General features: G+C 49.3%; 1 protein-coding gene across 2 annotated transcripts in view; it reads right to left on the bottom strand.

Annotated features, from left to right (window-relative positions):
- LOC129833716 (rab11 family-interacting protein 4A-like) overlaps nt 1-26,465 on the bottom strand; it is an 84,391-nt gene that overhangs the window by 4,146 nt on the left and 53,780 nt on the right. For both annotated transcript variants that reach the window (XM_055898492.1, XM_055898493.1), the window contains 12 exons: nt 18,540-18,721; nt 17,009-17,176; nt 13,583-13,717; nt 8,396-8,431; nt 7,037-7,142; nt 5,505-5,608; nt 4,751-4,891; nt 3,403-3,484; nt 2,947-3,084; nt 2,340-2,483; nt 1,321-1,464; nt 1-239 (listed from right to left, as the gene is read on the bottom strand). The exon at nt 1-239 is cut by the window's left edge and continues 4,146 nt beyond it. In XM_055898492.1, the coding sequence (XP_055754467.1) occupies nt 117-239; nt 1,321-1,464; nt 2,340-2,483; nt 2,947-3,084; nt 3,403-3,484; nt 4,751-4,891; nt 5,505-5,608; nt 7,037-7,142; nt 8,396-8,431; nt 13,583-13,717; nt 17,009-17,176; nt 18,540-18,721 (1,503 nt within the window). In that variant the 3' untranslated portion in view covers nt 1-116. The remainder of the gene's footprint in view (nt 240-1,320; nt 1,465-2,339; nt 2,484-2,946; nt 3,085-3,402; nt 3,485-4,750; nt 4,892-5,504; nt 5,609-7,036; nt 7,143-8,395; nt 8,432-13,582; nt 13,718-17,008; nt 17,177-18,539; nt 18,722-26,465) is intronic.

A 26,465-nucleotide genomic window follows, 5' to 3' on the forward strand; every position in this document is an offset into this window, starting at 1 on the left:
TGGTGTGGTGTGTGAGTGGTGTGAGTGGTGTGAGAGTGGTGTGTGAGTGGTGTGTGAGTGGTGTGTGAGTGGTGTGTGAGTGGTGTGTGAGTGGTGTGTGAGTGGTGTGTGAGTGTTTAACTGTTACTCTTGATCTCCAGGATAGAGGGGTTGTGGTCCAGAATGGCCAGGATGATTTTATCCATATACTGTCTCAGACGGAAGTTTACACACTCCTGTTCCTTCAGAGCATCCACCAACTAGAGGAGACGAGGGAGGAGGAGGAGAACAGGAGGGAGAGGGAGGGAAAGGCGAGAGGGAGGGAGGGAAGGGGGAGGAAGGGAAGGAAGGGGGAGAGGGAGGGACAGGGGAGAGGGAGGGAAGGAATGGGGAGAGGGAGGGAGGGAAGGGGGAGGGAGGGAAGGGGGAGAGGGAGGGAAGGGGGAGAGGGAGGGAAGGGGGAGAGGGAGGGAAGGGGGAGAGGGAGAGGGAGGGAAGGAAGGGGGAGAGGGAAGGAATGGGGAGAGGGAGGGAGAGGGGAGAGGGAGGGAAGGGGGAGAGGGAGAGGGAGGGAAGGAAGGGGGAGAGGGAGGGAGAGGGAGGGAAAGGGGAGAGGGAGGGAGGGAAGGGGGAGGGAGGGAAGGGGGAGGGAGAGGGAGGGAAGGAAGGGAGGGAGGGAAGGAATGGGGAGAGGGAGGGAGAGGGGAGAGGGAGGGAAGGGGGAGAGGGAGAGGGAGGGAAGGAAGGGGGAGAGGGAGGGAGAGGGAGGGAAAGGGGAGAGGGAGGGAGGGAAGGGGGAGGGAGGGAAGGAAGGGGGAGAGGGAGGGAAGGGGGAGAGGGAGAGGGAGGGAAGGAAGGGGGAGAGGGAGGGAGAGGGAGGGAAAGGGGAGAGGGAGGGAGGGAAGGGGGAGAGGAAGGGAAAGAAGAGAGGGAGGGAGGGAAGGGGGGGGGGAAAGGGGAGAGGGAGGGAGGGAGGGAAGGGGGAGAGAGAGAGAGAGAGCAAGAACGAGAGAGAATGTCAATCAAAAGATAGAGATTTTTTTTAACAAATAAAATGACATTTGACACAAAGTGACTAACCTGAGCCTGTAGCTAAACCGTCCCCTCTCCTGCTGATTTCTGTATGCAACTCCACCCCACTCTACACCACCCCACTACACCACCCCACCCCACCCCACTCCACCCCTCCACCCCACCTCTCCACCCCACTCTACACCACTCCACCCCACTCTACACCACTCCACCCCACTCCACCTCACCCCACTCCTCTACCCCACACCACTCCACCCCACCCCACTCCACCCCACTCCACCCCGCTCCACCCCACTCCACCCCTCTAACCTCGTCTCTAGAAGCGTTGTCTATCTCAGCAGCCAGTGACTGGGCCTTGGTGTGGCTGGCAAACAGGTTCTTAGCTTCATACAGACTCAGACTGAGGATCTGACTGTTCAGGTCATCGTTCTGGTCCCGCAGCTTAAAGTTCTCCTGTAGGGTGGAGAGAGAGGGAGAGGGGGGGTGGAGAGAGAGGGAGGGAGGGAGGGAGTGGAGAGAGGGAGAGGGAGGGAGGGAGGGGGGAAGGAAGAGGGTGGAGAGAGGGGGGAAGGAAGAGGGAGGGAGGGAGGGAGGGAGGGAGGGAGGGAGGGAGGGAGGGAGGGAGGGAGGGAGGGAGGGAGGGAGGGAGGGAGGGAGGGAGGGAGAAGAGGGTGGAGAGAGGGGTGGGTGGAGAGAGAGGGGTTGAGGAGGGAGGGGGGAGAGGAAGGAGAACGAGGAGTAAGAATATAAACTCTGAGAAAATGTGTCTAATATTGAACACCTTCCTAGTATTGAGTTGCACCTCCTTTTGCCCCCAGAACAGCTTTAATTTGTCGGGACATGAACTCTACAAGGTGTTGAAAACGTTCCACAGGGATGCTGGCCCATATTGACTCCAATGCTTCCCACAGTGGTGTCCAGTTGGCTGGATGTCCTTTGGGTGGTGGACCATTCTTGATACACAGGAAACTGTTGCTCATGAAAAACCCAGCAGCGTTGCAGTTCTTGACACAAACCGGTGCGCCTGGCACCTACTACCCTACCCCTTCAAAGGCACTTAAATCTTTTGTCTTGCCCATTCACCCTCTGAATGGCCCACACACACAATCTATGTCTCAATTGTCTCAAGGCTTAAAAATCCTTCTTTAACCAGGTCTCCTCCCCTTCATCTACACTGACTGAAGTGGATTTAACAGGTGACATCAATAAGGGATCATATCTTTCACCTGGATTCACCTGGTCAGTCTTTGTGTGTGTGTGTGTACATGTTCAGCGTGTGTGTGTGTGTACACGTTCTGTGTGTGTTTGTGTGTGTGTGTGTGCCTCACCTGTTTAAGTCTCTTGACCTCATGCTCCATCTCTATTTCCCGTGTCTTGGCGTTGTATTCTGATAGCCCCGCCCCCCGCCCCGCCTCTGAACCCAGCTTAAACAGCTGCAGGTGCTCCAACTCCCGACGCAGGTCCTCTATCAACTATAAAGATGGAGAGAGGGGGGGTAGAGGGGGAGAGAGAGATGGAGAGAGGGGGGGTAGAGGGGGAGAGAGAGATGGAGAGAGGGGGGGTAGAGGGGGAGAGAGAGATGGAGAGAAGGGGGTGGAGGGGGAGAGAGATGGAGAGAGGGGAGGGTGGTGGGGGAGAGAGAGGGACAGAGGGATGGAGAGATGGAGGGGGAGAGAGGGAGGGAGAGATGGAGAGAGGGAGGGACGGGGGGAGGGAGAGATGGAGGGGAGAGAGGGAGGGACAGAGAGAGGGAGAGAGAGGGAGGGACGGACAGAGGGAGAGAGAGAGAGTTTGTCTGTCACATCAATGTAGTTTCCTAGGTGGTTAAAAGTTAAAATACAGAAGATGGTGAATTTGGTCACTAAAGCAGTTGAGTGCAATAGGAACGAATGGAGGAAAATATATTACAATTATATTGTGTGTGTGCGTCCGTACCTCTTGCATGGCCTCTCTCTCCTTCTGGAATTCATGTCTGTTCTGCCACAGCTTGTCCATCATCTTCCTGTAGAGGTCCATCTCATCCTTCAGCCTCAGACTGGTGTCCTCTAACCGGTCTGTCATACGCTGCTTCTCCTGGGGGAGGGGAGAGGGGAGAGAGGAGAGAGGGGAGAGAGAGAGGGAGAGAGGAAGAGAGGGAGAGAGGGAGAGAGGGAGAGAGGGAGAGAGGGAGAGAGGGAGAGAGGAGAGAGGAGAGAGGGGAGAGAGGGAGAGAGGGAGAGGGGAGAGAGGGAGAGAGGGAGAGAGGGAGAGGGGAGAGAGGGAGAGGGGAGAGAGGGAGAGGGGAGATGGAGGAGAGTTATCCATTGACAGACAGACAGACAGACAGACAGACAGACAGACAGACAGACAGACAGACAGACAGACAGACAGACAGACTTTATGACCACCCACCTGGTCTAGTTTCTCAGTCTGAGACTTCAGTTTACACACGTTCAGTTTCATCTCTCCATTCTCCTCCTCCAGTTGCTGAACTCTGTAGAGAAAATAGTTAGCCAGATATCTACCATTTCTACTACCAATTCACAGCTGTTCGTTACTAAGGTGTTCCTGTGCGTTACTAATATGGCGTTCCTGTGCGTTACTAAAGGTGGCGTTCCTGTGCGTTACTAAAGGTGGCGTTCCTGTGCGTTACTAAAGGTGGCGTTCCTGTGCGTTACTAAGGTGGCGTTCCTGTGCGTTACTAAGGTGGCGTTCCTGTGCGTTACTAAGGTGGCGTTCCTGAGCGTTACTAAGGTTGCGTTCCTGTGCGTTACTAAGGTGGCGTTCCTGTGCGTTACTAAGGTGGCGTTCCTGTGCGTTACTAAGGTGGCGTTCCTGTGCGTTACTAAGGTGGCGTTCCTGTGCGTTACTAAGGTGGCGTTCCTGTGCGTTACTAAGGTGGCGTTCCTGTGCGTTACTAAGGTGGCGTGCCTGTGCGTTACTAAGGTGGCGTTCCTGTGCGTTACTAAGGTGGCGTTCCTGTGCGTTACTAAGGTGGCGTTCCTGTGCGTTACTAAGGTGGCGTTCCTGTGCGTTACTAAGGTGGCGTTCCTGTGCGTTACTAAGGTGGCGTTCCTGTGCGTTACTAAGGTGGCANTTCCTGTGCGTTACTAAGGTGGCGTTCCTGTGCGTTACTAAGGTGGCGTTCCTGTGCGTTACTAAGGTGGCGTTCCTGTGCGTTACTAAGGTGGCATTCCTGTGCGTTACTAAGGTGGCGTTCCTGTGCGTTACTAAGGTGGCGTTCCTGTGCGTTACTAAGGTGGCGTTCCTGTGCGTTACTAAGGTGGCGTTCCTGTGCGTTACTAAGGTGGCGTTCCTGTGCGTTCCTAAGGTGGCGTTCCTGTGCGTTCCTAAGGTGGCGTTCCTGTGCGTTACTAAGGTGGCGTTCCTGTGCGTTACTAAGGTGGCATTCCTAAGGTGGCGTTCCTAAGGTGGCGTTCCTGTGCGTTCCTAAGGTGGCGTTCCTGTGCGTTACTAAGGTGGCGTTCCTGTGCGTTACTAAGGTGGCGTACCTATGCGTTACTAAGGTGATGTTCCTGTGCGTTACTAAGGTGGCGTTCCTGTGCGTTACTAAGGTGGTGTTCCTGTGCGTTACTAAGGTGGCGTACCTATGCGTTACTAAGGTGGTGTTCCTGTGCGTTACTAAGGTGGCGTACCTATGCGTTACTAAGGTGGTGTTCCTGTGTGTTCCTAAGGTGCGCTTAATTTAGCTTGGACGTTTGGGACTATTTCATTGTACCAGAAAAACTCAAGTGTGTACCTGTTACTGAGCAGCTCTATGTCAGTGTTCTTGTCTCTCTCCATCTTGCAGTAGGTCTCTCTGTGTCTATGTGTCTCTTCCTCCAGGGTCTGTTCTGCTCTGCTCTCCTGGTCCTTCAGCTGCTCCTCCAACTCATGAACCCTGGGAGACAGAGAGACACAACATCGTCACCACACAAGTGTAATAAATATCAACACAAGTCATAAAGACAGTGTGGCCGCGATTCAATCAGAGGCAAGTCGTCAACACTATAGTGCACCATTTCAAGGACATTTCCCCGACGTTAGCAGAGATGGGATTTTACGGTAAACACTGCAGGTGTCAGCTCAAGTCTAAATGACCTTTAAATGTCAAGTGTCACTTGTCAACAACGTGTCTTTGATTGAATCCCGTTCTGTCTTTCTATTCAGAAGTTTACACTAATGTTATCTGGTATTTAAAGTACTTCTGTGTATTTGACTACTGCATTTTCAAATACACAGCCCAAAACAAGTACTTCTATTTGAGTATTTGAATAGTTATTGTAAAATCCAAACAGTCTGCAAAATTGTATTTCAAATACTAAAATACACCAACTTAAATACACTCCTATGCATTTAACCCAGGTATTTGAAAATAGTATTTGAAATAAGTATTTGAAAATTCTATCAAATACTTTACAATATTGAAAATATATCTGAATTTATGTGAAAGTAATTGAGATATTTGCTGTAGTATTTGAGCCCAGGTCTGGTGTATATACAGTATATCTCACCTGTGTACTAGCTGGGTGTTGCCCTGTTTGAGTTTAGACTTGAGGTCTCCATTAGCCAGACTGTCATTCTCCAGCTCTGTCACCTTCTTCTCCAGGTAACTCACCTGAGGACAGACACATAGGTACAGGTGAGACCAAAGAAACGGGACCCGATGCCTCCCTATTCAGCCAAGGAGTGGATTTGGGGTAAAGCCCTGTGGTAGTCTAGTGTCCTGTCCAGGGGATAAAGCCCTGTGCTAGTCCAGTGTCCTGTCCAGGGGATAAAGCCCTGTGCTAGTCTAGTATCCTGTCCAGGGGATAAAGCCCTGTGCTAGTCTAGTGTCCTGTCCAGGGGATAAAGCCCTGTGCTAGTCTAGTGTCCTGTACAGGGGATAAAGCCCTGTGGTAGTCTAGTGTCCTGTCCAGGGGATAAAGCCCCGTGGTAGTCCAGTGTCCTGTCCAGGGGGTAAAGCCCTGTGGTAGTCTAGTGTCCTATCCAGGGGGTAAAGCCCTGTGGTAGTCTAGTGTCCTGTCCAGGGGGTAAAGCACTGTGGTAGTCTAGTGTCCTGTCCAGGGGATAAAGCCCTGTGGTAGTCTAGTGTCCTGTCCAGGGGGTAAAGCCCTGTGGTAGTCCAGTGTCCTGTCCAGGGGGTAAAGCACTGTGGTAGTCTAGTGTCCTGTCCAGGGGATAAAGCCCTGTGGTAGTCTAGTGTCCTGTCCAGGGTGTAAAGCCCTGTGGTAGTCTAGTGTCCTGTCCAGGGGGTAAAGCCCTGTGGTAGTCTAGTGTCCTGTACAGGGGATAAAGCCCTGTGGTAGTCTAGTGTCCTGTCCAAGGGGTAAAGCCCTGTGGTAGTCTAGTGTCCTGTCCAGGGGGTAAAGCCCTGTGGTAGTCTAGTGTCCTGCCCAGGGGGTAAAGCCCTGTGGTAGTCTAGTGTCCTGTCCAGGGGGTAAAGCCCTGTGGTAGTCTAGTGTCCTGTCCAGTGTCCTGTCCAGGGGGTAAAGCCCTGTGGTAGTCTAGTGTCCTGTCCAGGGGGTAAAGCCCTGTGGTAGTCCAGTGTCCTGTCCAGGGGGTAAATCCCTGTGGTAGTCTAGAGTCCTGTCCAGGGGGTAAAGCCCTGTGGTAGTCTAGTGTCCTGTCCAGGGGGTAAAGCCCTGTGGTAGTCTAGTGTCCTGTCCAGGGGGTAAAGCCCTGTGGTAGTCTAGTGTCCAGGGGGTAAAGCCCTGTGGTAGTCTAGTGTCCTGTCCAGGGGGTAAAGCCCTGTGGTAGTCCAGTGTCCTGTCCAGGGGGTAAATCCCTGTAGTAGTCTAGTGTCCTGTCCAGGGGGTAAAGCCCTGTGGTGATCTAGTGTCCTGTCCAGAGGGTAAAGCCCTGTGGTAGTCCAGTGTCCTGTCCAGGGGATGGATTTGGCCGTTAGGCCTGAAATAAAACTCTTATATGAAAGAGGTATTTTTAATTGTGGGATAATAATACTCATTGCAGTTAATTTACAGAGTAAAATGTATGTTTCGGGGGTACGGTCCCTTGTGTGTGTGTCTGTACAGTGTGTGTTTACCTTCTCAGTAATGTCCACATCACAAGAGTCGATGGAGTCTCTGAACAGGTCCTCTGTGCTTCCCTGACTGCTGCTAAAAGCACTGTGGTTGTGTTGGAACAACTGACTGTAGAGGGGAGGAGGAGGAAGACATGAGGGAAGAAGGAGTAAAGGGGGAGCAGGAGAGGAGGAAGAGAGGAGAGGAGGAAGAGAGGAGAGGGGGTGGAGAGGAGAGAAGAGGAGGAAAGGGGGAGGAGAGGAAAGGGGGAGGAGGAGAGGAGGAGAGGAGAGGAGGGGAGAGGAGGAGGAAAGCGGGAGGAGGAGAGGAGAGGAGAGGAGGGGAGAGGAGGGGAGGAGGAAAGAGGGAGGAGGAGAGGAAAGGGGGTGGAGGAGAGGAGAGGAGAGGAAGAGGAAAGGGGGAGGAGGAGAGGGAAGAAGGAGGAAAGGGGAAGAGAGGAGAAGGGAGGAGAGGAGGAAAAAGATGAAGGGGTCGGTAAATAACTAAATTAATTCCTTTTTTGTGATGAATTTTTTATAAACATTTTCCCAAAGTGTAAGAGGGAGATAAGACACTAAAACAACAACACCTGAACCACCTGATAACCCCAGTACAGTCCCTCCCTCTACCACCTGATAACCCCAGTACAGTCCCTCCCTCTACCACCTGATAACCCCAGTACAGTCCCTCCCTCTACCACCTGATAACCCCAGTACAGTCCCTCCCTCTACCACCTGATAACCCCAGTACAGTCCCTCCCTCTACCACCTGATAACCCCAGTACAGTCCCTCCCTCTACCACCTGAGCTATCAGATAACCCCAGTACAGTCCCTCCCTCTACCACCTGATAACCCCAGTACAGTCCCTCCCTCTACCAGCCACCTGATCATCAGATAACCCCAGTACAGTCCCTCCCTCTACCAGCCACCTGATCCATCAGATAACCCCAGTACAGTCCCTCCCTCCTCCCAGTACAGTTCCTCCCTCCTCCCAGTACAGTCCCTCCCTCCTCCCAGTACAGTCCCTCCCTCCTCCCAGTACAGTCCCTCCCTCCCTCCCTCCCTCCCTCCCAGTACAGTCCCTCCCTCCTCCCAGTACAGTCCCTCCCTCCTCCCAGTAGAGTCCCTCCCTCCTCCCAGTAGAGTCCCTCCCTCCCTCCCAGTACAGTCCCTCCCCCTCCCTCCCTCCCTCCCTCCAGTACAGTCCCTCCCTCCTCCCAGTACAGTCCCTCCCTCCCTCCCTCCCTCCCTCCCAGTACAGTCCCTCCCTCCTCCCAGTACAGTCCCTCCCTCCTCCCAGTACAGTCCCTCCCTCCTCCCAGTACAGTCCCTCCCTCCTCCCTTTCTATTGGGGCTGTAAAAAGATGATCTCAGTAACTTACCGTCCAAAAGCAGTGCTGGATATCTTTCTGTTGGGGCTGTAAAAAGATACAGGAAAATCAGAAATTTTATGGTATAGGGTTGGTTTATAACACAGGGCATGGTATAGGGTTGGTTTATAACACAGGGCATGGTATAGGGTTGGTTTATAACACAGGGCATGGTATAGGGTTGGTTTATAACACAGGGCATGGTATAGGGTTGGTTTATAACACAGGGCATGGTACAGGGTTGGTGTATAACACAGGGCATGGTACAGGGTTGGTGTATAACACAGGGCACGGTACAGGGTTGGTGTATAACACAGGGCACGGTATAGGGTTGGTTTATAACACAGGGCACGGTATAGGTTTGGTTTATAACACAGGGCACGGTATAGGGTTGGTTTATAACACAGGGCACGGTATAGGGTTGGTGTATAACACAGGGCATGGTATAGGGTTGGTGTATAACACAGGGCACGGTATAGGGTTGGTGTATAACACAGGGCACGGTATAGGGTTGGTGTATAACACAGGGCACGGTATAGGGTTGGTTTATAACACAGGGCACGGTATAGGGTTGGTTTATAACACATGGCACGGTATAGGGTTGGTTTATAACACAGGGCACGGTATAGGGTTGGTTTATAACACAGGGCACGGTATAGGGTTGGTTTATAACACAGGGCACGTTATAGGGTTGGTTTATAACACAGGGCACGGTATAGGGTTGGTGTATAACACAGGGCATGGTATAGGGTTGGTGTATAACACAGGGCATGGTATAGGGTTGGTTTATAACACAGGGCATGGTATAGGGTTGGTGTATAACACAGGGCATGGTATAGGGTTGGTGTATAACACAGGGCATGGTATAGGGTTGGTTTATAACACAGGGCATGGTATAGGGTTGGTGTATAACACAGAGCATGGTATAGGGTTGGTTTATAACACAGGGCATGGTATAGGGTTGGTTTATAACACAGGGCATGGTATAGTGTTGGTGTATAACACAGGGCATGGTATAGGGTTGGTGTATAACACAGGGCATTGTATAGGGTTGGTTTATAACACAGGGCATGGTATAGGGTTGGTTTATAACACAGGGCATGGTATAGGGTTGGTTTATAACACTGGGTATGGTATAGGGTTGGTTTATAACAGGGCATGGTATAGGGTTGGTTTATAACACAGGGCATGGTACAGGGTTGGTGTATAACACAGGGCATGGTACAGGGTTGGTTTATAACACAGGGCATGGTATAGGGTTGGTGTATAACACAGGGCGGCCTGGTATAGGGTTGATTTTATAGTAAGAACAGGGCTGAGTGGGACTGGGAGCCGAGGAAGAGCATGGACCAGGGTTAAGACAGGTTTAGAAGCCTGGCTGGTGAACGGGGTCAGGGTGGAGCAGGGTTAAGACAGGTTTAGAAGCCTGGCTGGTGAACGGGGTCAGGGTGGAGAAGGGTTAAGACAGGTTTAGAAGCCTGGCTGGTGAACGGGGTCAGGGTGGAGAAGGGTTAAGACAGGTTTAGAAGCCTGGCTGGTGAACGGGGTCAGGGTCGGTAGTTACGTCAGTGCCAGGCAGGGATTAGTGAGGTAGATTAGATAACAAGAGGAAGGCTGTGGTGACATCAGGGAGAACCACGCTATATATAGATCACCTGAGTAATGTCCTGGGCTGTCCTGGGCTAGGATCCTATTAGTACCTGACCTGCTTTTACATAACACACACACACAGCCTGCCAGGTATGAACACCCTGAGACACAGATGTCTCACACACACTCTCCCTGAGACACACATCAGCTTTACACTCATTACTGTGTTAAAGCATCCTCAAGTAAAAGTCATGACAACAGAGTGTGTGTGTGTGTGTGTGTGTGTGTGTGTGTGTGTGTGTGTGTGTGTGTGTGTTGTAACCATAGCTAAACTAACCAGCATTATAGGAGAGTCTCACACACCACATCTCATCTCAAATGGAGTGTAACCATAGAAACACAACACACAGAACAGAGAGAGACATCCCATCTAGCCTGACCTCTACCTGGCTCATCAACAACATGGTGTGACTGTGGTACAAATGGCACCCTATTCCCTACAGAGCCCTATGGGCCTGGTCTAAAGTAGTGCACTATACAGGGAATAGGGTGCAGTGATTGAACCAGTGATTCAAGAGAGCATGACGGACAGTTGCTATGGTGAACAAAACAATATAAGGGAGATGTGAAGTAGACTTTGGTCCATACAGCAATCCTGCCGTGGTGAACGGGGTCAGGGTGGAGTAGGGTTAAGACAGGTTTAGAAGCCTGGCTGGTGAACGGGGTCAGGGTGGAGTAGGGTTAAGACAGGTTTAGAAGCCTGGCTGGTGAACGGGGTCAGGGTGGAACAGGGTTTAGACAGGTTTAGAAGCCTGGCTGGTGAACGGGGTCAGGGTGGAGCAGGGTTAAGACAGGTTTAGAAGCCTGGCTGGTGAACGGGGTCAGGGTGGAGCAGGGTTAAGACAGGTTTAGAAGCTTGATGGTGGCAAAAAGCTGATCCTGGCTACACCAACCACTGTGTTAAGTAATGGTGCCATCTACACTACCCAACACTAACCATGGTGATAAAATGGTAACTATTCTATCAATTGTATTTCTATGTCCACTTCTATGTCTATTTCTATGTCCATTTCTCAGGCCAATAACACCTGAACCATAGAATCTGCAGTAACAGACCACAGCATTAGGGAACACCAAGTCTTTACTGAAAGCCCTCATCCCCCTCCAGAATACACTGCAGATTACATCACACCCCCTCCATAGACACCCCCCTTTCCCTTCTGCCCAATTTAACCCAGCCTGTGTCTAACTGGGATGCAGTTGCTATGGTAACAACTCTGCCCTTAACAAATCTCTTTCCCTAGAAAAGGAGGGAAAAGGAGAGAGAGAGAGAGACAGAGAGAGAGAGAGAGAGAAAGCGAGAGAGAGAGAAAGCGAGAGAGAGAGAAAGCGAGAGAGAGAGAAAGCGAGAGAGAGAGAGAGCGAGAGCGAGAGAGAGCGAGAGCGAGAGCGAGAGGAGGGGGAGAGAGAGAGAGAGAGAGAGAGAGAGAGAGAGATGAGGGGGAGAAGGGATCTGCTTTATAGTAAACACCACTGGCAGTGAGAGCTAATCTGTACTGTAGGTACCCACTACAAAGAGTCTGTGTGTGTGTGGTGTGTTGGTGTGTGTGTGTGTGTGTGTGTGTGTTAGGCATCCCCTTCAGGATGGTAATGGCTTAGTGAATGTATTTCAAGGAGAGAGAGAGTGGTGGCATAAAGCAGAAAGTACACTACCGTTCATATGTTTGACTTCTAAATGTCCTTGTTTTACATGAAAATAAATGAGTTGCTAAATGAATAGGAAATATTAGTCAAGACGTTGACAAGGTTATAAATAATTACTTATAATTTAAATAATAATTGTGTTCTTCAAACTTTGCTTTCATCAAAGAATCCTCCATGTGCAGTAATTACAGCCTTGCAGACCTTTGGCATTCTAGTTGTCAATTTGTTGAGGTAATCTGAAGAGATTTCACCCAATGCTTCCTGAAGCACCTCCCACAAGTTGGATTGGCTTGATGGGCACTTCTTACGTACCGTACGGTCAAGCTGCTCCCACAACAGCTCAATAGGGTTGAGATCTGGTGACTGTGTTGGCCACTCCATTAGACAGAATACCAGCTGAATGCTTCTTCCCTAAATAGTTCTTGCATAGTTTGGAGCTGTGCTTTGGGTCATTGTCCTGTTGTAGGAGGAAATTGGCTCCAATTAAGCACCGTCCACAGGGTACGGCATGGCGTTGCAAAATGGAGTGATAGCCTTCCTTCTTCAAGATCTCTTTTACCCTGTACAAATCTCCCACTTTACCACCACCAAAGCACCCCCAGACCATCACATTGCCTCCACCATGCTGACAGATGGCTTCAAGCACTCCTCCAGCATCTTTAATTTTTTCTGCATCTCACGAATGTTGTTCTTTGTCATCCGAACAACTTAGATTCGTCTGTCCAGAACACTTTTTTCCAATCATCCTCTGTCCAGTGTCTGTGTTCTTTTGCCCGTCTTAATCTTTTCTTTTTATTGGCCAGTCTGAGATATGGCTTTTTCTTTGCAACTCTCTCTAGAAGGCCAGCATCCTGGAGTCGCCTCTTCACTGTTGACGTTGAGACTGGTGTTTTGCGGGTACTATTTAATGAAGCTGCCAGTTGAGGACTTGTGAAGCATCTGTTTCTCAAACTAGACACTCTAATGTACTTGTCCTCTTTCTCAGTTGTGCACCGGGGCCTCCCACTCCTCTTTCTATTCTGGTTAGAGCCAGTTTGCGCTGTTCTGTGAAGGGAGTAGTACACAGCGTTATTTTTTAATTTATTCGTTATTTTACCAGGTAAGTTGACTGAGAACACATTCTCATTTACAGCAACGACCTGGGGAATAGTTACATGGGAGAGGAGGGGGATGAATGAGCCAATTGTAAACTGGGGATTATTAGGTGACCGTGATGGTTTGAGGGCCAGATTGGGAATTTAGCCAGGACACCGGGGTTAACACACAATAAGTGCCATGGGATCTTTAATGACCTCAGAGAGGTTGTACGAGATCTTCAGTTTCATGGCAATTTCTCGCATGGAATAGCCTTCATTTCTCAGAACAAGAATAGACTGATGAGTTTCAGAAGAAAGTGCTTTGTTTTTGGCCATTTTGAGCCTGTAATCGAACCCTCAAATGCTGATGCTCCAGATACTCAGCTAGTCTAAAGAAGGCCAGTTTAATTGCATCTTTAAATCAGGACAACAGTTTTCAGCTGTGCTAACATAACTGCAAAATGGTTTTCTAATGATCAATTAGCCTTTTAAAATGATAAACTTGAATTAGCTAAGACAATGTGCCATTGGAACACAAGAGTGATGGTTGCTGATAATGGGCCACTGTACCCATATGTAGATATTCCATTAAAAATCAGCCGTTTCCAGCTACAATAGCCATTTACAACATTAACAATGTCTACACTGTATTTCTGATAAATTTGATATTATTTTAATGGACAAAAATGTTTGCTTTTCTTTCAAAAACAAGGACATTTCTAAGTGACCCCAAACTTTTGAACGGTAGTGTATGTGTGTGCCCGGCGTGTTTTTTGTTGTTGTTGTTTGTTTGTTTGTTTGTTTGTTTGTGTTTGTGTGTGTGTGTTACCTGTTGGCTCTGAGGTTGTTGAGCCTGGCCTCCAGGTCGTTGAGCAGGTTAACCTTCTTATAGCACTGAGAACAATATACATCCAACACATCACTGTTGTACAGGTGACACATCTTCAGAGGGGTCTGACCAGCACTACAGAGACAGAGGGAGGGAGGGAGGGAGGGAGGGAGGGAGGGAGGGAGGGAGGGAGGGAGGGAGGGAGGGAGGGAGACAAGGGGGAGGGAGAGACAGAAAGACAGAGCAAGACAGACAGACAGACAGACAGACCGAGACAGACAGACAGAGCGACAGAGCGACAGATAGACAGACAGACAGACAGACAGACAGACAGGCAGGCAGGCAGGCAGGCAGGCAGGCAGAGAGAGAGAGAGACAGAGAGACAGAGAGACAGAGAAACAGAGAGACAGAGAGAGACAAGGGGGAGGGAGAGAGAGAAAGAGAGACAGAGAGACAGAGAGACAAGGGGGGAGAGAGAGACAGAAAGAGACTAATTAGACACGGTTCTTTGTATCTGTCAATAGAGCAGAGCAACAGGTTTCCTTCCTGTTACACATGAATGGCTGAAAGGTGAAGAGCGTGTGTTGACGTAGCATGTAAAGGGTTCTAGTGTGCAGTGTGTGTTGGCGTAGCATGTAAAGGGTTCTAGTGTGCAGTGTGTGTTGGTGTAGCATGTAAAGGGTTCTAGTGTGCAGTGTGTGTTGGTGTAGCATGTAAAGGGTTCTAGTGTGCAGTGTGTGTTGGTGTAGCATGTAAAGGGTTCTAGTGTGCAGTGTGTGTTGGCGTAGCATGTAAAGGGTTCTAGTGTGCAGTGTATGTTGGTGTAGCATGTAAAGGGTTCTAGTGTGCAGTGTGTGTTGGCGTAGCATGTAAAGGGTTCTAGTGTGCAGTGTGTGTTGGCGTAGCATGTAAAGGGTTCTAGTGTGCAGTGTGTGTTGGCGTAGCATGTAAAGGGTTCTAGTGTGCAGTGTGTGTTGGCGTAGCATGTAAAGGGTTCTAGTGTGCAGTGTGTGTTGGTGTAGCATGTAAAGGGTTCTAGTGTGCAGTGTGTGTTGGTGTAGCATGTAAAGGGTTCTAGTGTGCAGTGTGTGTTGGTGTAGCATGTAAAGGGTTCTAGTGTGCAGTGTGTGTTGGTGTAGCATGTAAAGGGTTCTAGTGTGCAGTGTGTGTTGGTGTAGCATGTAAAGGGTTCTAGTGTGCAGTGTGTGTTGGTGTAGCATGTAAAGGGTTCTAGTGTGCAGTGTGTGTTGGTGTAGCATGTAAAGGGTTCTAGTGTGCAGTGTGTGTTGGTGTAGCATGTAAAGGGTTCTAGTGTGCAGTGTCTGTTGGTGTAGCATGTAAAGGGTTCTAGTGTGCAGTGTGTGTTGGTGTAGCATGTAAAGGGTTCTAGTGTGCAGTGTGTGTTGGTGTAGCATGTAAAGGGTTCTAGTGTGCAGTGTCTGTTGGTGTAGCATGTAAAGGGTTCTAGTGTGCAGTGTGTGTTGGTGTAGCATGTAAAGGGTTCTAGTGTGCAGTGTGTGTTGGTGTAGCATGTAAAGGGTTCTAGTGTGCAGTGTCTGTTGGTGTAGCATGTAAAGGGTTCTAGTGTGCAGTGTGTGTTGGTGTAGCATGTAAAGGGTTCTAGTGTGCAGTGTGTGTTGGTGTAGCATGTAAAGGGTTCTAGTGTGCAGTGTGTGTTGGTGTAGCATGTAAAGGGTTCTAGTGTGCAGTGTCTGTTGGTGTAGCATGTAAAGGGTTCTAGTGTGCAGTGTCTGTTGGTGTAGCATGTAAAGGGTTCTAGTGTGCAGTGTGTGTTGGTGTAGCATGTAAAGGGTTCTAGTGTGCAGTGTGTGTTGGCGTAGCATGTAAAGGGTTCTAGTGTGCAGTGTCTGTTGGCGTAGCATGTAAAGGGTTCTAGTGTGCAGTGTGTGTTGGTGTAGCATGTAAAGGGTTCTAGTGTGCAGTGTGTGTTGGCGTAGCATGTAAAGGGTTCTAGTGTGCAGTGTCTGTTGGCGTAGCATGTAAAGGGTTCTAGTGTGCAGTGTGTGTTGGCGTAGCATGTAAAGGGTTCTAGTGTGCAGTGTGTGTTGGCGTAGCATGTAAAGGGTTCTAGTGTGCAGTGTGTGTTGGTGTAGCATGTAAAGGGTTCTAGTGTGCAGTGTGTGTTGGTGTAGCATGTAAAGGGTTCTAGTGTGCAGTGTGTGTTGGTGTAGCATGTAAAGGGTTCTAGTGTGCAGTGTGTGTTGGTGTAGCATGTAAAGGGTTCTAGTGTGCAGTGTGTGTTGGTGTAGCATGTAAAGGGTTCTAGTGTGCAGTGTGTGTTGGTGTAGCATGTAAAGGGTTCTAGTGTGCAGTGTGTGTTGGTGTAGCATGTAAAGGGTTCTAGTGTGCAGTGTCTGTTGGTGTAGCATGTAAAGGGTTCTAGTGTGCAGTGTGTGTTGGTGTAGCATGTAAAGGGTTCTAGTGTGCAGTGTGTGTTGGTGTAGCATGTAAAGGGTTCTAGTGTGCAGTGTCTGTTGGTGTAGCATGTAAAGGGTTCTAGTGTGCAGTGTGTGTTGGTGTAGCATGTAAAGGGTTCTAGTGTGCAGTGTGTGTTGGTGTAGCATGTAAAGGGTTCTAGTGTGCAGTGTCTGTTGGTGTAGCATGTAAAGGGTTCTAGTGTGCAGTGTGTGTTGGTGTAGCATGTAAAGGGTTCTAGTGTGCAGTGTGTGTTGGTGTAGCATGTAAAGGGTTCTAGTGTGCAGTGTGTGTTGGTGTAGCATGTAAAGGGTTCTAGTGTGCAGTGTGTGTTGGTGTAGCATGTAAAGGGTTCTAGTGTGCAGTGTCTGTTGGTGTAGCATGTAAAGGGTTCTAGTGTGCAGTGTGTGTTGGTGTAGCATGTAAAGGGTTCTAGTGTGCAATGTGTGTTGGTGTAGCATGTAAAGGGTTCTAGTGTGCAGTGTCTGTTGGTGTAGCATGTAAAGGGTTCTAGTGTGCAGTGTGTGTTGGTGTAGCATGTAAAGGGTTCTAGTGTGCAGTGTGTGTTGGTGTAGCATGTAAAGGGTTCTAGTGTGCAGTGTGTGTTGGTGTAGCATGTAAAGGGTTCTAGTGTGCAGTGTGTGTTGGTGTAGCATGTAAAGGGTTCTAGTGTGCAGTGTGTGTTGATGTAGCATGTAAAGGGTTCTAGTGTGCAGTGTGTGTTGGTGTAGCATGTAAAGGGTTCTAGTGTGCAGTGTGTGTTGGTGTAGCATGTAAAGGGTTCTAGTGTGCAGTGTGTGTTGGTGTAGCATGTAAAGGGTTCTAGTGTGCAGTGTGTGTTGGTGTAGCATGTAAAGGGTTCTAGTGTGCAGTGTGTGTTGGTGTAGCATGTAAAGGGTTCTAGTGTGCAGTGTGTGTCAGTCATTGGGGGCCAACTGTCATTGATGAATGTACTGTTCGCTGTGTGAGTTTCCTCTATGTGTCACTGACCTGGAGGGCAGAGAGGAGCCGAGGTCTGAGAAGCCGTTGGTGCGCGCGTCATCGTCGGGGCAAGGGCTGCTGGGAGTGTAGTCCACGTCCTCCCCCTCTCCGTAGTCCTCAAACTGCTCCTCCCCCGAGAAGACGGACGCAGAAGCCGAGCCAATCAGCTGGCCAGAACTACAGCCAATCAGAACACAAAGAACATGAGTCAAGGTATGAATCAGTATGGCCCCTGTCCCAAACGGTCCCGTACTCCCCATCTCCTGGGCCCCTCAACCGTACTCCCCATCTCCTGGGCCCCTCAACCGTACTCCCCATCTCCTGGGCCCCTCAACCGTACTCCCCATCTCCTGGGCCCCTCAACCGTACTCCCCATCTCCTGGGCCCCTCAACCGTACTCCCCATCTCCTGGGCCCCTCAACCGTACTCCCCATCTCCTGGGCCCCTCAACCGTACTCCCCATCTCCTGGGCCCCTCAACCGTACTCCCCATCTCCTAGGCCCCTCAACCGTACTCCCCATCTCCTGGGCCCCTCAACCGTACTCCCCATCTCCTGGGCCCCTCAACCGTACTCCCCATCTCCTGGGCCCCTCAACCGTACTCCCCATCTCCTGGGCCCCTCAACCGTACTCCCCATCTCCTGGGCCCCTCAACCGTACTCCCCATCTCCTGGGCCCCTCAACCGTACTCCCCATCTCCTAGGCCCCTCAACCGTACTCCCCATCTCCTAGGCCCCTCAACCGTACTCCCCATCTCCTAGGCCCCTCAACCGTACTCCCCATCTCCTAGGCCCCTCAACCGTACTCCCCATCTCCTAGGCCCCTCAACCGTACTCCCCATCTCCTAGGCCCCTCAACCGTACTCCCCATCAACCTGGAAGACATTTCTACTGTTTTTGTTCATACCTCCCCTGTAATCAGGGACTGATTTAGACCTGGGACATCGGGTGGGTGATATTAATGATCAGGGACTGATTTAGACCTGGGACACCAGGTGGGTGATATTAACTATCAGGGACTGATTTAGACCTGGGACATCAGGTGGGTGATATTAATGATCAGGGACTGATTTAGACCTGGGACATCAGGTGGGTGATATTAATGATCAGGGACTGATTTAGACCTGGGACACCAGGTGGGTGATATTAATGATCAGGGACTGATTTAGACCTGGGACACCAGGTGGGTGATATTAACTATCAGGGACTGATTTAGACCTGGGACACCAGGTGGGTGATATTAACTATCAGGTAGAACAGAAAACCAGCAGTACTCTGGAACATGTTGGATAAGATTTGAATACCTCTTCCCTAGAAACTCAGAACATCTGAAAACACTGTCTGGAGTACAGCAATATGGAGCCAATTCCACCTAGCCTATCAGAGGGCCCATTCCACCTAGCCAATAGCAGTCCAACTAGTCGACAAGAAGTGCTTATGGCAGGTTGGGGCTACTACAGGCATGGTCAGAAAGATGGTGGCAAAAAGCTGATTGAAAATCAGTAACCGGTATAATCTGTGACATCATAACGTCACACTTACTTGTTGAACAGTCCGCCTAGCCCCTCCTCCTTCTCGTTGCTCCGCCCCCCGTCAGAGGTGTCAGAGCCCACCCCGCTCTCATTGGTGCTGTCCATGTCACAACACTCCCCCTGCTCCACACTGCAGTCTGGGTATGGACGGGTACACATGATGATGGGAGGGCCCAGTCGGGCCTCGCCGTTCTGGAGCGAGAGAGAGGGGGTGGGGGAGGAGAGGGAGCATGGAGGGAGGGGGGATAGAGGGGAGGGGGAGAGAGGGGGGGTGGGGGAGGAGAGGGAGCATGGAGGGAGGGGGGATAGAGGGGAGGGGGAGAGAGGGGGGGTGGGGGAGGAGAGGGAGCATGGAGGGAGGGGGGATAGAGGGGAGGGGGGAGGGGAGGGGGAGAGAGAGAGAGGGGGTGGGAGAGGAGAGGGAGCATGGAGGGAGGGGGGATAGAGGGGAGGGGGAGAGAAGGGGGTGGGGGAGGAGAGGGAGCATGGAGGGAGGGGGGATAGAGGGGAGGGGGAGAGAGGGGGGGTGGGGGAGGAGAGGGAGCATGGAGGGAGGGGGGATAGAGGGGAGGGGGGAGGGGGAGAGAGAGAGGGGGGGTGGGGGAGGAGAGGGAGCATGGAGGGAGGGGGGATAGAGGGGAGGGGGAGAGAGGGGGGGTGGGGGAGGAGAGGGAGCATGGAGGGAGGGGGGATAGAGGGGAGGGGGAGGGGGGAGGGGAGGGGGAGAGAGAGAGGGGGGTGGGGGAGGAGAGGGAGCATGGAGGGAGGGGGGATAGAGGGAGGGGGAGAGAGGGGGGGTGGGGGAGGAGAGGGAGCATGGAGGGAGGGGGGGTAGAGGGGAGGGGGGAGGGGAGGGGGAGAGAGAGAGAGGGGGTGGGGGAGGAGAGGGAGCATGGAGGGAGGGGGGATAGAGGGGAGGGGGAGAGAGAGAGGACATTAGTCAACCATCACCGTTATTCAACTCAACATACTGAAGACAGACAGAACAGTGTTTCCTCTGCGTTGTTGTCTTGGCGGAGCACACGGACAACGAAACATTCAACATCCATCGTCTAATAACCACAGCTAAGAGCACCCTCAGTGACCCAGCACATTCAATACAACCCAGGCAGTGATGGACCACTGGTAGGGCAAAGAAGAGTGTCTCAGAAACCCCTCCCTTCCTCCCTCTCTCATCCCTCCCTCCCATCTCCTCTCCCTCTCGCTCAAGGATATCTACAGCAGCTTTAGTAAACTTGTGATTTAATGATCGCTTGTTAGTCTTCTCCACGCCTGTCTGACAGACAAACAACATCACACACACACCCTCATCAAGGGATTTATGTGTAGAGTAGTTACTGTGTTGATTATCTGACCTGTAACAGTCTCTCTAGGGGCTGGTCATGTCTGTGTTGATTATCTGACCTGTAACAGTCTCTCTGGGGGCTGGTAATGTCTGTGTTGATTATCTGACCTGTAACAGTCTCTCTAGGGGCTGGTAATGTCTGTGTTGAGTATCTGACCTGTAACAGTCTCTCTAGGGGCTGGTAATGTCTGTGTTGATTATCTGACCTGTAACAGTCTCTCTAGGGGCTGGTAATGTCTGTGTTGAGTATCTGACCTGTAACAGTCTCTCTAGGGGCTGGTAATGTCTGTGTTGATTATCTGACCTGTAACAGTCTCTCTAGGGGCTGGTAATGTCTGTGTTGATTATCTGACCTGTAACAGTCTCTCTAGGGGCTGGTAATGTCTGTGTTGATTATCTGACCTGTAACAGTCTCTCTAGGGGCTGGTAATGTCTGTGTTGATTATCTGACCTGTAACAGTCTCTCTAGGGGCTGGTAATGTCTGTGTTGATTATCTGACCTGTAACAGTCTCTCTAGGGGCTGGTAATGTCTGTGTTGAGTATCTGACCTGTTACAGTCTCTCTAGGGGCTGGTAATGTCTGTGTTGAGTATCTGACCTGTTACAGTCTCTCTAGGGGCTGGTAATGTCTGTGTTGAGTATCTGACCTGTAACAGTCTCTCTAGGGGCTGGTAATGTCTGTGTTGAGTATCTGGCCTGTAACAGTCTCTCTAGGGGCTGGTAATGTCTGTGTTGAGTATCTGACCTGTTACAGTCTCTCTAGGGGCTGGTAATGTCTGTGTTGAGTATCTGACCTGTAACAGTCTCTCTAGGGGCTGGTAATGTCTGTGTTGATTATCTGACCTGTAACAGTCTCTCTAGGGGCTGGTAATGTCTGTGTTGAGTATCTGGCCTGTAACAGTCTCTCTAGGGGATGGTAATGTCTGTGTTGAGTATCTGACCTGTAACAGTCTCTCTAGGGGCTGGTAATGTCTGTGTTGATTATCTGACCTGTAACAGTCTCTCTAGGGGCTGGTAATGTCTGTGTTGAGTATCTGACCTGTAACAGTCTCTCTAGGGGCTGGTAATGTCTGTGTTGATTATCTGACCTGTAGCAGTCTCTCTAGGGGCTGGTAATGTCTGTGTTGATTATCTGGCCTGTAACAGTCTCTCTAGGGGCTGGTAATGTCTGTGTTGAGTATCTGACCTCTCTCTCTCTCTGTAATCGTTAAGGACTGGGGAGTTTTTCGGGATAAAAATAAATGGAATGGCGCTAAGCACAAGTCCAAGAGGAAAACTGGGTTCCGTCTGCTTTCCTCCACACACTGGGAGAATAATTAACCTTTCAGCAGGACAATAACCTATAACACAAGGCCAAATATACACTGGAGTTTTGACTTCAATCTTCTTGAAAAGCTATGGCAAGACATGAAAATGATTATCTAGCAATGAAAAACAACCAATTTGACAGAGCTTGAAGAATGTTGAAAAGAACAAATTGGCAAATGTTGCACAATCCAGGTGTGGAAAGCTCTTAGAGACTTACCCAGAAAAATGTACAGCTGTAATCGCTGCCAAAGGTGATTCTACAAAGTATTGACTCAGGGGTGTGAATACTTACGTAAATGAGATATTTCTGTATTTATTTTTCAATAAATGTGCTAAAATGTCTAAAAACATGTTCACTTTGTCATTATGGGGTATTGTGAGCAGATGGGTGAGAAAAACAACAACAATGGAATCCATTTTGAAATCATGTAACAACAAAATGTGGAATAGGTCAAAGGGTATGAATGCTTTCTGAAAGCACTGTATCCATGTGTGCATTAAGTTATTATTATTATTTGTAATTATGGCATGTTTGGTCCTCCATAAAATACATGACATAAATGCATAATGAGGAGACATGAGGGGCGTTTTAGAGGACAGGAGTAGAGAACATTGGGGAGTGACTGGACCACTGGCCTAGATATGTCTGCTCCTGTTCAGGAGTCTGTGTGATTGTGTGTAAATAATACATACACGTCTGTCTGGCCTCACCAGACTGCTCTACCACTGACACACACACACACAATATTGAATCAACATGAACATCAATGTTATTGTAATGAACGGTCGAGAGGGCAGTCCTCCTGAGAGGTTATAGAGGGGAACAGAAGGCTCTAACCTGGTTATAGAGGGGAACAGAAGGCTCTAACCTGGTTATAGAGGGGAACAGAAGGCTCTAACCTGGTTATAGAGGGGAACAGAAGGCTCTAACCTGGTTATAGAGGGGAACAGAAGGCTCTAACCTGGTTATAGAGGGGAACAGAAGGCTCCAGAGAGTCTCTAACCTGGTTATAGAGGGGAACAGAAGGCTCTAACCTGGTTATAGAGGGGAACAGAAGGCTCTAACCTGGTTATAGAGGGGAACAGAAGGCTCTAACCTGGTTATAGAGGGGAACAGAAGGCTCTAACCTGGTTATAGAGGGGAACAGAAGGCTCTAACCTGGTTATAGAGGGGAACAGAAGGCTCTAACCTGGTTATAGAGGGGAACAGAAGACTCCAGAGGCTCTAACCTGGTTATAGAGGGGAACAGAAGACTCTAACCTGGTTATAGAGGGGAACAGAAGACTCTAACCTGGTTATAGAGGGGAACAGAAGACTCCAGAGGCTCTAACCTGGTTATAGAGGGGAACAGAAGGCTCCTGAGAGGCTCTAACCTGGTTATAGAGGGGAACAGAAGGCTCCTGAGAGTCTCTTAACCTGGTTATAGAGGGGAACAGAAGGCTCTAACCTGGTTATAGAGGGGAACAGACGGCTCTAACCTGGTTATAGAGGGGAACAGAAGGCTCTAACCTGGTTATAGAGGGGGACAGAAGGCTCCAACCTGGTTATAGAGGGGGACAGAAGGCTCCAGAGAGTCTCTAACCTGGTTATAGAGGGAAACAGAAGGCTCCAGAGAGTCTCTAACCTGGTTATAGAGGGGAACAGCCCAAGGCTCTAACCTGGTTATAGAGGGGGAAGTCTCTAACCTGGTTATAGAGGGGAACAGAAGGCTCCAGAGAGTCTCTAACCTGGTTATAGAGGGGAACAGAAGGCTCCAGAGAGTCTCTAACCTGGTTATAGAGGGGAACAGAAGGCTCCAGAGAGTCTCTAACCTGGTTATAGAGGGGAACAGGAGGCTCTCAGAGAGTCTCTTAACCTGGTTATAGAGGGGAACAGAAGGCTCCAGAGAGTCTCTAACCTGGTTATAGAGGGGAACAGGCTCCATAGAGTCTCTAACCTGGTTATAGTAGTGCACTTTTAAGGGAATAGGGTGATGTTCGGAATACACACTGGGAGTGTATCTAGCATTCCCATGCAGGAGGCTCAATGCTTTAGTGTGTGTGTGTGTGTGTGTGTGTGTGTGTGTGTGTGTGTGTGTGTGTGTGTGTGTGTGTGTGTGTGTGTGTGTTCACTCAACATATATTATACACAGGTTTATGTCTGAACCAAGGATGGGAGACAGAGGGTAAAGGACAGAGGTCAGAGGTTGTTCTGAACCAAGGATGGGAGACAGAGGGTAAAGGACAGAGGTCAGAGGTTGTTCTGAACCAAGGATGGGAGACAGAGGGTAAAGGACAGAGGTCAGAGGTTGTTCTGAACCAAGGATGGGAGACAGAGGGTAAAGGACAGAGGTCAGAGGTTGTTCTGAACCAAGGATGGGAGACAGAGGGTAAAGGACAGAGGTCAGAGGTTGTTCTGAACATCCTTTCCATTCACACTAGTACCAGTCTAGACTGGCTCAGTTCACTGCAGGTGTTCACAGCAGGTGACTGTCAAACTTTGTAACCCATTCAACCCCCCACTCCCTTTCCTCTCCCTCACTCCCTTTCCTCTCCCTCACTCCCTTTCCTCTCCCTCACTCCCTTTCCTCTCCCTCACTCCCTTTCCTCTCCCTCACTCCCTTTCCTCTCCCTCACTCCCTTTCCTCTCCCTCACTCCCTTTCCTCTCCCTCACTCCCTTTCCTCTCCCTCACTCCCTTTCTCTCCCTCACTCCCTTTCTCTCCCTCACTCCCTTTCTCTCCCTCACTCCCTTTCTCTCCCTCACTCCCTTTCTCTCCCTCACTCCCTTTCTCTCCCTCACTCCCTTTCTCTCCCTCACTCCCTTTCTCTCCTTCACTCCCTTTCTCTCCTTCACTCCCTTTCTCTCCTTCACTCCCTTTCTCTCCTTCACTCCCTTTCTCTCCTTCACTCCCTTTCTCTCCCTCACCCACTCCTCTCTCTCAATCTCTTCTCATTGTCTCCCCGCCACACACACACCCCACAAACACCCATCCTCTCCTCTTTGACACCCCATCTCTCTCTCTCTCTCGTTTTCAGCTGTATCCAAGCGGCTGGTGCTGACCGCCAACAGCAGATCCCTTTACAACAAACCACACCCTCCCCATTCACACACACACACACACCAGACAGCCCCCAAAAACCCCATTCACACACACACACACACACACACACACACACACACACACACACACACACACACACACACACGACAGCCCCCAAAAAACCCATTCTCACACACACACACTCCAGAAAGTCCCCCAAAACCCCATTCTCACACACACACAGCCCCTAAAAACCCCATTCCCACAGACCCAGTGAATCTTCTCTGCCGACACACGTGATATGTGTGCACGCGTGTGTTGCCACTTTGACCTCCAACGGCTAGTTTCTGGAGTACAGCTGCCTGCGACATTACTGCTTAAATAGCAGTTAACTTCACGCGCACGCGACACACACTACTTAGCATGTGAATAGAGTGTCCCCTTTAGTTCTTAGTGGATGAACAGATAACAGCCTAACGAGAGGATCAACTAATCCAGTTATTTTAGTCCAGGTGGGGAACACTGAATGGACACACACACACACACACACCTGTGGAAAATCTTAGCGCAGTACATCACCTTATAGTAGACTGCAGTAAAGCTGGACACTAGGGCTAGGTGCTGTCTGGAAACTCACCATACCATATTATCACCATACTTACAGTTGAAGTCGGAAGTTTACATACACCTTAGCTAAATACATTTAAACTCAGTTTTTCACAATTCCTGACATTTAATCCTAGTAAAAATTCCCTGTCTTAGGTCAGTTAGGATCACCACTTTATTTTAAGAATGTGAAATGTCAGAATAATAATAGATATAAATCATTCTTTCAGCTTTTATCTCTTTCATCACATTCCCAGGGGGTCAGAAGTTTACATACACTCAATTAGTATTTGGTAGCATTGCCTTTAAATTGTTTAACTTGGGTCAAACGTTTCGGGTAGCCTTCCACAAGCTTCCCACAAAAAGTTGGGTGAATTTTGACACATTCCTCCTGATAGAGCTGGTGTAACTGAGTCAGGTTTGTAGGCCTCCTTACTCGCACATGCTTTTTCAGTTCTGCCCACAAATTTTCTATAGGATTGAGGTCAGGGCTTTGTGATGGCCACTCCAATACCTTTACTTGGTTGTCCTTAAGCCATTTTGCAACAACTTTGGAAGTATGCTTGGGGTCATTGTCCATTTGGAAGACCCATTTGCGACCAAGCTTTAACTTCCTGACTGATGTCTTGAGATGTTGCTTCAATATATCCACATAATTTTCCTCCCTCATGATGCCATCTATTTTGTGAAGTGCAGCAAAGCACACCCACAACATGATGCTGCCACCCCCGTGCTTCACGGTTGGGATGGTGTTCTTCGGCTTGCAAGCCCCCCCCTTTCCTCCAAACATAACGATGGTCATTACGGCCAAACAGTTATATTTTTGTTTCATCAGACCAGATGACATTTCTCCCAAAAGTACGATCTTTGTTCCCATGTGCAGTTGCAAACGGTAGTCTGGCTTTTTTATGGCGGTTTTGTTGCAGTGGCTTCTTCCTTTCTAAGTGGCCTTTTGTTATGTTGATATAGGACTCATTTTACTGTGGGTATAGATACTTTTGTACCTGTTTCCTCCAGCATCTATATCTGCATCTATATATATATATCTGCATCTATATCTATATCGGCATCTATATCTATATCTGCATCTATATCTGCATCTATATCTATATCTGCATCTGCATCTATATCTATATCTGCATCTATATCTATATCTGCATCTATATCTATATCTGCATCTATATCTGCATCTATATCTATATCTGCATCTATATCTATATCTGCATCTATATCTGCATCTATATCTGCATCTATATCTGCATCTATATCTGCATCTATATCTGCATCTATATCTGCATATACATATATCTATATCTGCATATACATCTATCTATATCTGCATATACATCTATCTATATCTGCATATACATCTATCTATATCTGCATATACATCTATCTATATCTGCATCTATATCTGCATATACATCTATATCTATATCTGCATCTACATCTGCATCTATATCTGCATATACATCTATATCTGCATATACATCTATATCTGCATATACATCTATATCTGCATATACATCTATATCTGCATATACATCTATATCTGCATATACATCTATATCTGCATCTATATCTGCATATACATATATCTATATCTGCATATACATCTATATCTGCATCTATATCTGCATCTATATCTGCATCTA

Source organism: Salvelinus fontinalis, chromosome 34, assembly GCF_029448725.1.
Source record: "Salvelinus fontinalis isolate EN_2023a chromosome 34, ASM2944872v1, whole genome shotgun sequence".
Classification (NCBI taxonomy): Eukaryota; Metazoa; Chordata; class Actinopteri; order Salmoniformes; family Salmonidae; genus Salvelinus; species Salvelinus fontinalis.